Raw genomic sequence first — 11,738 nt, forward strand, 5'->3', positions numbered from 1 at the left:
TTGTAATCTCTATATGGCAGTTGCCTCTCGATGAGAACCAGTTCTTGCTGGTACATTTACCAAATGCATTTCATTTTTGAAAAGTAGAAATTAATTACGTGCTTCATCAGCTGAAGGAAAGGAGGTCAATTTATTTCGAAATGGTAGAATTTACATGGAAAAATTCAGCCAAAAGAAGTAAGAAATATGTATTGTAGGGTTACATTCAAGGTCTACAGTTGGTTCTACACGATGTTCATGTCTTTATTTTTACAGCATTCTTTTTTTTTAGATTTTAAAAATTTTATGTTGCACATAATAGAGTTATTTCAAAGTTATTGAGAACTGTTAAATGTGATAAAAAATAAAAATTCTTTCCTTCAAAAGAAAAGAAAAAAAATATTTAAAAGGGAAAATATGCAGGTCTTTGTGACTGATAGCTGTGAGTCAAAGGAAGGACTCAGGGTTAAGTCCCAAGTTTCTGGTTGTGACAGTTTGGAGAAGGAGTAATACATACTCCTTGTGGTGCCGTTTATTGGTTGGATGGATGAATTGACGGAAGTCAGGTAAAACAGGAAGGAACATGTTTGGAAGATAAAATGACATTCAGTTCTGGATCTCTTGAATTCAGGATGCCAAATGAAAATCTCATTCTCAGTGCTCGTTAGGCAAACTCAGTAGGCAGTTTGATAAATGACTTTAATAGTAGTTTAATAAAGTAGTAGTTTATTAAGTTACTTTATAGTAGTTTAATAAAGAACACTGGGCTACTAAATTTAAAGCAATGAGGTAGATGGCAGGTAGAAGCTGTATGGGTGCATGAGCTACTCTCCTGCCGTGTTCAGAATTACATCATTGGATGCAATAGGATTGCTTGGAAAGAAATTTAAAGACTGTAAAAAGATTGTGTGGGTGTGATATGTATGATATGGATGTGTTTGTAGCTGTATTCCTCATCACTCAGAAAAACTCAGATATTTTAAAACTAGGAAGGACTTTGGAGGTCACCTAATTTTAGCTCTATCACTTTATAATTTCTGAATACTTTGTTACTACTTCTGCTTGCTTTTTTCTCCTCTAACTCCCTTTCAGTTACTTCTGTTTTCCCACTTTTGTTTTTGTTGTTCCCTTTCTCTTTTTCACTTTTGACTTCCTTTCTTTGTAGCTTAGGCCTTAAAAAGGTACTGCTTAATTGATCAGAGACATTAAGAGGTTTCCAGCTTCCACTGTAGGGAAGAACTTTGGGGGCAGGGCTACAGTGATAACCAAATGTAGCAGCCACAACTATCCTTGGTTTTTTGCTACTCAAAGAAATGCTTCATAGATTCCTCCTAGTGCTCCATGTCATAAACACTGCTTTTAAACTTTGCTTTAGGAGCTGCAACCATGAATGAAGAAAATACAGATGGAACAAATGGATACAGTAAAGTCCGAACTGGTACTCAGAATGAAGCAGCATTACTTGCTTTGATGGAAAAGACTGGATACAACATGGTTCAAGAAAATGGGCAAAGGAAGTTTGGTGGTCCGCCTCCAGGTGTGAATTTGTTTATGTTCAAAAAATTGAATCTTTAATGTAGTCATTTACATCAGGTATATATCTCCACAAGTATCCCAAACAATAGCTCTTTCCTTGTAACCGCTGTAAGACGTCAGCAATCATTTTTACTGTTGTGAGGGAAAAGAGGTAGATCATATGTGTTATGCATGTCTTTCCCTTACATTTTTTAACTCTCCTCTTGGTTTAAGAAGCAGTTGAGAAAGAAGTCAGGATTAGGTCAGTCAGGAAAGGGTACTCTAGCTATGAAAGGGGAGGTCATTTGGGGAGGAATGTGAGAGTAGTGAGTAGAGGAGTGCTGTTTATACTAGATGCAAACAGGTTATTGGATATAATGTTTTGCCTTTCTACCAATAGCCAGTACAATTTCCTTGCTCAAACCCTCCAATTAACTTTCTGTCAGACTTTAAAGAAAATCTTGGCCTCTGACTGCATTGATGGCTACCATTTTACTCCTCCCTCAAGTATGCATTTCCTATACAGACCTGCATGCTCTGGTTGTTCTAATATAACTAATATAAAAAGCACTTGCTTTTCTTTTTTCTGATATATCCTCAAGGCTCATTCCCTCATTTCATTCAGGCTTTATTTTTCTCCATAGCACTTATTACTCGTCTCCTTTCTCTGCTGAATATAAGCTTCATGAGGGAAGGGGGCTTCTAGTTTGTTCACTGTTGTATCCCCAACACCTGTAATAGTGCATAGCACATAGAAGGCTCACAGTAAATTTGTGGAATGAATTACTGAATAGTGAACATAAATATCTTATTAGAATTTATTTGTCTGTTTATTTATTTTTGTCTTTCAGGTTGGGAAGGTCCACCTCCACCTAGAGGCTGTGAAGTTTTTGTAGGAAAAATACCTCGTGATATGTATGAAGATGAGTTAGTTCCTGTATTTGAAAGAGCTGGGAAGATATATGAATTTCGACTTATGATGGAATTTAGTGGTGAAAATCGAGGTTATGCTTTTGTGATGTATACTACAAAAGAAGAAGCCCAGTTAGCCATCAGAATTCTTAATAATTATGAGATTAGACCAGGGAAGTTTATTGGTGTGTGCGTAAGCCTGGATAATTGCAGATTATTTATTGGAGCTATTCCAAAGGAAAAGAAGAAGGAAGAAATCTTGGATGAAATGAAGAAAGTTACAGAAGGAGTTGTAGATGTCATTGTTTACCCAAGCGCAACTGATAAGACAAAAAATCGCGGTTTTGCATTTGTTGAATATGAATCTCACAGAGCTGCTGCTATGGCTAGGCGAAAACTAATTCCAGGTAAACTTATACTTTTTCAAAGGTTATTTTTCTGTGTTAACCTTACTATACATATGGACAGACAACAGTACCTCATAGATCAATTTATGAAAATATGTAGTGCCCTTAAAGAGGAATGGAGATTGTTTAAGGAAGTAAAATAAATCAAGTGATTCCAAAAGACATGAAGCTGATCTTATGAGTCATTATTTATAATAATTTACTGATTTACTGAATGTATACATTTTAATTTAGCTGTTAATTGTTGTTGGATAAAAATACAAAGGACGGTACCTAATTCTTCTAATAAAGGTCCATCTTTGAAGTGGTTTTGTTCTTTTGACTCTTAAAATTAATTTCACCATAAGTTCTGGCTAGGTTTGCCTTAGTAAAAACTATTTTGTGAGTAGGAAACTAATGCTGACCAATTATATCGATATGTATTTGAGTTTCTGCTTCTTTGGAGAAACAGTTTTACTTAATTTTGACTTTTATTTGTTTTAATTGTCTTCAAATTAATTTATTCTTTTTTACAGGAACCTTCCAACTGTGGGGCCATACCATTCAGGTAGATTGGGCTGACCCAGAGAAAGAGGTTGATGAGGAAACCATGCAGAGAGTTAAAGTTCTCTATGTACGAAATTTAATGATCTCAACTACAGAGGAAACAATTAAAGTAGAATTCAGTAAATTCAAACCTGGTGCAGTTGAACGAGTAAAGAAACTTAGAGATTATGCTTTTGTTCACTTTTTCAACCGAGAAGATGCAGTGGCTGCTATGTCTTTTATGAATGGAAAATGCATTGATGGAGCAAGTATTGAGGTAACACTGGCAAAACCTGTAAATAAAGAAAACACTTGGAGACAGCATCTTAATGGTCAGATTAGCCCCAATTCAGAAAACCTGATTGTGTTTGCTAACAAAGAAGAGAGCCACCCCAAAACTCTAGGCAAGCCACCAACTCTTCCAGCTCGTCTCAATGGCCAGCATAGCCCAAGCCCCCCTGAAATTGAAAGATGCACTTATCCATTTTTTCCTGGAACAAAGCTTACTCCAATTAGTATGTATTCTTTAAAATCCAGTCATTTCAATTCTGCAGTAATGCATTTGGATTATTACTGCAACAAAAATAATTGGGCACCACCAGAATATTATTTATATTCAACAACAAGTCAAGATGGGAAAGTACTCTTGGTATATAAAATCATTATTCCTGCTATTGCAAATGGATCCCAGAGTTACTTCATGCCAGACAAACTCTGTACTACTCTGGAAGATGCAAAGGAACTGGCAGCCCAGTTTACATTACTTCATTTGGGTAAGTTTAAAAGAACTTTAAACAATATTGTAGAATATGAAATTAGGAAGTATTATTATAGATTATTTATGAATTCATTTCGTTTGAACTCAACATTAGTGGTGAGTATTTAACATAAATTTTACCTCAATTTTGTGAATTCATGGTAAATTTTGTTGAGACTTTTCTTTTGTATAAACTTCCTATATTTAGCTATTTAAACATTACTTACTTGGGGGAATCATTTAGTTTTGATTTACTTTAGAGTTCATGATCCTGTTTCATCAGTTTACTGTTTTTGTAATGACTAATCCTCATTTGAAATGATTTCTATATAAGTTACAAGATTTGTTACTTAAACCAATTTATAAGAGTGTTACTGCATCTTTGGTGAAGTCTACACAATAATCTTTTTTTGAGGGCAGGGATAGGGAGTTGGTAAAATCAGAGGCATTTCAGATGGGTCATGTGTAGACACAACCTTATGCTCACCAATCTGGAAATCTGTCATTATTACTCATGAAAGGCAAAAAGCATCATTAAGAGATGTTTATGACCATTCTCTTTAATTTCATGCTTTAAAAAAAGTAAGTTTCTCTAATGCATTTGAGGGATAATTAAGACAAGCTTTGGGCCATATGCTAACTAAATATTTGGCATTGTGAAGGGGGAGATGTAATATCACTCTGGTGTTTTCCTACTGCCTGTTTGTTACTGTGTTAACCTCTCCCCTCCCCCCGCACCAGTTTGTTTCATTTTTTAATGCAGCTATAGATTTCAGTTGGTTATTACTTCATGCTCAAAATGATATTTATTAGAAGAATATTGGCTTATTGAAAATTCCAATAGAAAGAAAAGGTCTCCTACTAAGGATTATACTTGATTCTTGATTATAATTGTCAAAGTCATAGCTTAAATTGATTTGTTATATAGTTGCAGAATCATACTACTGAAGCTTATATCTATTTAAAATTGATATTCTCAAATTTGTTAAGAAAAGGAAATTGAAAAGGAAAAACATTGTCAAAAGGGAGAGTAATTTTTATACACTATATAGACTTGCTTATCCATCATGGCCACTCCCATGGTATTATGATGAATATTTTTAGGAGATTCTGATTAAGAGGTGGAGTCAGAATTTTAGAGCTGAAGGGAGGGTTCCCTACAAGAAACTTTTCAGCAGTGTCCTCAATTATTAGTTTGGAATTTGGGAATTTTACAATCATCTAAGTTAATAAAGTCTTAGGTATGATTTCTGTTAATTTACAAAATAGAAATCCTTCCATTTTTCTTTTAATAAAGACAACTGAGTTAAAGATAAAATTAGGTGGATAGCAAATGATTAACATTAGGGTTCTTAGAGCAAATTGGATTAAATTATTCTTTTGGAGTGGAATATTAGGCATTCAGTTGCTGAGCAAGATACTTGTGTCTGATTTAACATGGTAATGCTGAAACATTTTATTTCTATATCCATTCATTTCCCTTACAAATTTAACATAAATTTCCGAGATTCTTAAAACTGTTTTTAGTTTGTCAGATTTTCTATTTAAACATGGTTTACCCATTTGCTTTTTTATTTATTTATTTATTTATTTATTTATTTATTGGCTGTGTTGGGTCTTTGTTTCTGTGCGAGGGCTTTCTCTAGTTGCGGCGAGCGGGGGCCACTCTTCATCGCGGTGCGCGGGCCTCTCACTATCGTGGCCTCTCTTGTTGCGGAGCACAGGCTCCAGACGCGCAGGCTCAGTAGCTGTGGCTCACGGGCTTAGTTGCTCCGCGGCATGTGGGATCTTCCCAGACCAGGGCTCGAACCCGTGTGCCCTGCATTGGCAGGCAGATTCTCAACCACTGCGCCACGAGGGAAGCCTTTACCCATCTGCTTTTAATTCGATTTTTAAGATGTTTTTTACTTGAGTCGTAGGGCCATAGTTAACTCCTATTCACTTGTAGTTCCCAAAGAAAACCCCTGTTCAGTTATAGCATTTCCAACTTGATTATGTTCATTAGGGATACAGTTAGCTTCAAGAATTGAAATTCTTAGAGGGCACAGACAGTTTGCTTTAGTCATTCTATTTCAGATTTTATAAACTTTATATCAGAAGTGCTTATAATAAAAAATTGAACAATTTGTGTCCTATATATTTTTTCAGTTTTAGTTCATCATCAGAGGCAAAAGCTAAGATCCACATATAAGCCAAAAATTTCAATTAAATACTAGGGCTTGTAAACACAAGGCTCGAGGCCTTGTCTACAGACAGTACCACAAAAATCGTTATTGTGATTGACTAGAAATATGAGTGAAGCTTGAGTTAAGAGGCAACTAAGCAGGAAAAGAGAGAGAATTCAAGGAAGTGGAAGAATCAGAGATCAGGGGTCTAGGAATCTTTGATAAGAAAGCAAATATCAGATCTTCAGAGGTCATTAAAGTAGGGGCAGGAGCTATAGACAGCCAGGAAGTTACATATTGCCACAGGGCAGGTTAAGAATAGATTGAATATTGTTGGCAGTGTTTGGGCTTACCTTTTCCTTTTAATATTGGATCCTCTGGGTTTTAAAGAGCTGATGCCTTTTTATGTGCAGTTTCCTTTAGATAAAGGTTGTAGGGTTTCGCTGGATGGCTCAGGGTTGAGATCATTTGGTGGTAGTGATGTGTTTTTAGAGGGGAAGGGGTACTGTGTTACTGATATATCCTGCATGTTTCAAGCATTGGATTGTTTTGAGATCTTGAGAGGTTGCTACTGGTTCCTAGAGTCCCTTAAATGCAGTTCATTAGATCATCCTTTGCCTCTGTTTTCTTGAAGAATTTGAATCTAATTTTCTAGATAGTGAATTTAACTGCTATTTTAAGATGTTTTCTTTGGGTGTAGTATTTTTTTTTTTTTAATTTGCTTTGACACTCTTCTATTACCCTTTCAGTTTTGATGCTATTTCGAGCATTACTATCAAATCTTACCTTAATGATCTTTTGCTATTGTATGTGATATAAACAGTCATTTACCTTTTTATTTCAGAGCTCTTTAAGAATGTGCTTTTACTATCCACATTGTTTTGGCATTACCACGGCCATTTTTCAAGTCTGAAAAATAAAAGAGAAAAAAATTAGACTTTATTTAGATAAATGACGATCATTGGTGTTGAGGAAAATAGAAGTTTTTTCCAAGGGAGAGCCGACATCTATATAAGTACTTAAACCCAGAGTACTTCTGGTGACCATTTAGTGCTCTTACTAGAATCCCAAATGTTCTCATTGCATAGTTCCTTAAAATAAATTTTAAAAATATTTGTTTTTTGGTTCCATTTATAGCAAGCTTTATTTTAAGCAAAATATTTTAAGAAAAGGTGAAAACTGGGGTTAATGCCAAAATTACCCCCCCACACACACCTTTTTTTACTTCAAAGATAGAGACTGTCTCCATCTTCAGAATGTCAGAGAATAACCTCCCTAACCTCACTGGGAACTCAGCACCCAACCAGCAGGGTAAGAAATTATCTATCACCTGGTTATATTAGGAAGCTGTAATAAATGGGATACTTACTGGGTTTAATGGGTAGAGTACAGACTTGGGGGCTAGGAGATAGGTTCTATACTAAATATTTGATGTATGGAAACATCTTAGGTCATTCAGTATCACGTCTTTTTAAATAAGCCTTTTCTATCTCATAATTTTGTATCTGTTTAATAATGGAGCAAACTATCAGTGTGAATAATCCTGCTTTTGCTAAAATTTTGCCTCTGTTTTGAATCTGGGCCTTCTAATATTGCCACTGCTTTCCCCTGGAGGATTCTTCACCATCTAGGAGATCAAAATCAAGGAGATAAAGGAAAGTCTTAGTTTTGAAGAAGAAAGTCCTGGAAAATATTTAGTAGAAGGAGGGAGGTAGCCTCAGTGTGTGATCATAATTCATTTTGTTAAATAATTTATTAACAAATAACTGTAGGCAAGGCATTTCTTGTCTCATTTCTGTGTTTGTGTAATCCTGTTGCAAGTGGTAGTTTTTTACTTGAATGACCAGCTAAAACTTTTAAAACAGAGGTGAAGAACCTCTGTCACAAACGAGCTTGTGCCATTGATTTAATTTCATCTGACTTTTGTACTGTTGTTTTGGCCATGACTGATAAAATTTAATTAAAGAACAAATCTGTTTTGAATGCCTCTCATGTGTTAATTGTACTTTCCTAAGCAATCTGGAGCTAAAGATAAATAAAACATTGTTTTGGCTCTTAAGGAGTCACAGTCTGCTGAAGAAGGCAAAGACACAAACTCTAAGCATAGGTTATTTGGGGAGTACAGAGGAAGGGGACACCTCCCACCTGATCTGGGTTGTAAATCTTGAGGAGAGTTTATGGGCAGAAAGGGGCACAATATGAGCAAACACCTATTAGAAAAACGGCGTGATGGTGACTAAATGGCAAACAGTTCTGTATAGCATTTGCTTTGGTGATTTCAGTGAGATTTTAAGAATTAGAAATTGAGAAGATGTGGACTTTTAGTTAACTGAAATTTTATCAGTCCTGCTTTTTGAGACTTTGCAGATTTTTTTTTTTTTTAGGACAACTGTGTTGACTGTGCTTGCTTTTTCTCTAAGTAATTTTTTTCTTAGATGAATCCATTCTGATTTGTGTGGACCATTTTATGTGTGAATATTCATTTTTTTATATCTTCTGTACTTTCTTCAGTATTCATTTTGTGTCTGACTTGCATATTGCTTCTCATATTTTGACTTTGTAATGACAAACATCATCAGAAACTTTAATTTTTTTCTCGTCATTGAGTGCTAAAATATTTAATATATATATATATATATATATTCTAAGCATGATAGCCATTGTGTTTGCTATCCCTTTAATATCATTTAAAGATTAGGGGATTAGGTTTTGATTTCTGTTATCACTTGTAAGTTGGTTGAAAGTTACTGAAATAGAAGACACAGCAGGATGAAGGTATACTATTCTGAGAAGTTTTAATCTGAAAAATAATTGGTGCTTTTTTCTTATGAGCTATCATTATTTCCAGATTGATGGGCAGAAATGCAAAAATAAAATTTTGATTTAAAAAATTTGCCAATAAATTGCTTTGAAACAAAGAGAAACCTCTAGTTTTTTTTAAATTTAAGGAATAATTTTAGAAGACACTTAAGCTAAGTATAATATAATGGTTATATTATAGTGAAATTTTATTATAAATAATTAGAAGAAAAATAATACTTTTAGAAAGTTATTCTTTTCTTTCCAGTTTTAATTATAGATCTAACTTTTATACTGTTTCAAACTTACATTTTAAAGAACAAAAATAATTTGCTGAATTTGCTTTAAAATTCACCTAGTTATGTAGGATGAGCACGAGCATTTTATACATTGATTTGTTTTCATATGACCAAGTGGTGAGATGAAAATTCCATTAACTCAACTATGTTTCTTTGACCCTCTGAGAGGGCCCAGTGTTCATGAAAATGTGTTTCTATTCCTCTTGAAACTTACAGGTTTTTTTTCTGAAAGATCATCATCTGGTATTACTCATAATTCTTATCTTACTAGCACTTGTATTAACGGACCGTAATTGTTACGGAGTTGCTGCTGTGAGAAGCGAAGCTTAACAGAGTAATGAGTAGTCAAGTAAAAGTAAAAGAAGCTGTAGTCTCAGCTGCCAACAAATTGTGACCTTGAAATGGGCAATGAATCATTTACTCTTTGTGGACCTCAGTGCCTTCATCTCTAAAGTATCAGGGTTTTACTTGGTGACCTCTAAGGACATTTTTATCCCCCAAATTATGGTTTTGTTTAAAATATGATAAAAACTCTATGAAGTACCAAAAATAATACTTGAATTTTTTGTGTGTGTGTACTGAGATAGATATTTGAATTAAAAATAGTTTAAAATCAAGAGCTACTTTTGTAGGAATTAACTCTTCTCAGTTTAATATTCCTTTCTTCATATATAATAATTCAAAGCTTATATTTGTCCACTTCATAGCAGAACAACTAGATAAAAAAAAAATGAATCAGTTACCTGTTTCATTTTCATGATGACAAGTATTACTTTTTATTTCTTTCCCTGAATTTATCAATTAATTATAATCAAAACCAAGATTTTATAAAACAACCTAATTACTTAACAGTTCGGAAATTAGTTTTCTTTTTGTAAGAGAAAATCTAGGAAAATAATGATGCATATTAAAACATATCATGTGACCAGTATTTGTTCCATAGTTATGTTATTAACTGATGAATGTGATCATGTGATTTCATTTACTTTATACATTTATTTAGTCATGCTTGATCCTCTGTCCTACAATTTCTTAGTATCTTTGGTTAATACATTCCTAAAATATTTGTTCTAATACCCTAGTTTTAATAGTTGCTACTGCTGTTTAATTTATAAATTTAATGTATGATATTTTTATTTAATATTTTAAAAAATCATGGTTTGTAAATTTTCACCTATTGTATCAAAGGCCACACAATAAATTTTGCATGTGCATTCTTAGATGTCAGCAGCAATTCATAATTTGCCACATGATGTCCCCTAAAATATTTTTCAGTGTGGCTTTAAAAGGAATTTTAATGTTGTATTGATTTTTCTCTCCTCTAAGGCTTACTTATTTTGGGGGGTTTAGAATAGTGAAAATCTATGTAGAGGTTGCACTGTTGTGCCTTTATTTCTGTTTCCTGTTATATTATTTAGTAGACAGCAATTGCTTGTGCTATAGAATGAATGGACTAGTGAATGGAGACAGAAAATGTTTTGGAAAAATGGTTTTACTGTGATGAATTTATTCAAGTGATCATCTGTGCTTTTAACCATTTTAAGATTATTCAATGTGAGTTGCTTCCAGGCCTTTTGGTTAAGATTAAATATAGTATCTACTTTTATTAGTTAATTTCAGATATATTATCTATCCTAGAGCAATTCATCCTCTATCCTAGAAGGATACATCCTCTATCTAAGATCTGGTAGTGGGTTACCTCTAAGAGGAGTGCACGTCCCTCTGGAGATTCAAAACAAAAGCAAACAAAATTAAAAAAACTCTAATTAGAATCTCTAAATTGACAAAATGTTAATAACAACTTGGATTTTCTTGCCCTTAAATTTGTAATATTTGGTTAAAGATCTATTAGTTACATGTGGGCCATTCCTTACAGCAAGTGACATTTGAGCTGTAAAAATGGCCTGTATATTGATTTTTATATGTATATAATAATTAATATTTTAAGAAAATGATTTATTTGGCTAGCTGTATACCTTCCTGCATTGCTTTTAATAAATATAATCTTACATACCACCCTGATAATGATTTCTACTATTTATAACTTTATGTTAAAAAGCATATAGGAATGCAGTCATTAGAAAACATGTCTGTTGTAATTGTATTGCCTGATAATTTGATGAGTATATTCTGAACTCCCTCATTTCTTACATGTTTAAACAGTATAGCTTGATTTTTTTTTTTTAACTGATAGTTTTGAAGAAGGGAGTGCTTTTTTTTTTTTTAATTTTTATTTATTTATTTATGGCTGTGTTGGGTCTTCGTTTCTGTGCGAGGGCTTTCTCCAGTTGTGGCAAGTGGGGGCCACTCTTCATCGCGATGCGCGGGCCTCTCACCATCGCGGCCTCTCTTGTTGCAGAGCACAGGCTCCAGACGCGCA

At 33.9% G+C, this 11,738-nt stretch overlaps 1 protein-coding gene and 1 long non-coding RNA gene across 9 annotated transcripts in view; both read left to right on the forward strand.

The window, feature by feature from the left end:
- Positions 1–11,738, forward strand: part of LOC309628461 — a 731,364-nt gene that overhangs the window by 188,836 nt on the left and 530,790 nt on the right. The gene's annotated exons all lie outside the window — the stretch shown is intronic.
- The window catches only part of RBM46 (RNA binding motif protein 46), a 48,003-nt gene that overhangs the window by 10,174 nt on the left and 26,091 nt on the right, over positions 1–11,738 (forward strand). For all 8 annotated transcript variants that reach the window (XR_014244520.1, XR_014244521.1, XR_014244522.1 and 5 more), the window contains 3 exons: positions 1,355–1,516; positions 2,346–2,813; positions 3,329–4,111. Coding sequence is in view for 3 of the 8 variants with exons in the window: in XM_082391525.1 (XP_082247651.1) it covers positions 1,366–1,516; positions 2,346–2,813; positions 3,329–4,111 (1,402 nt within the window). In the remaining 5 variants the exon portion in view is untranslated. The remainder of the gene's footprint in view (positions 1–1,354; positions 1,517–2,345; positions 2,814–3,328; positions 4,112–11,738) is intronic.

This window comes from Balaenoptera borealis (assembly GCF_965194805.1).
Source record: "Balaenoptera borealis genome assembly, chromosome: 4".
Taxonomy (NCBI): Eukaryota; Metazoa; Chordata; class Mammalia; order Artiodactyla; family Balaenopteridae; genus Balaenoptera; species Balaenoptera borealis.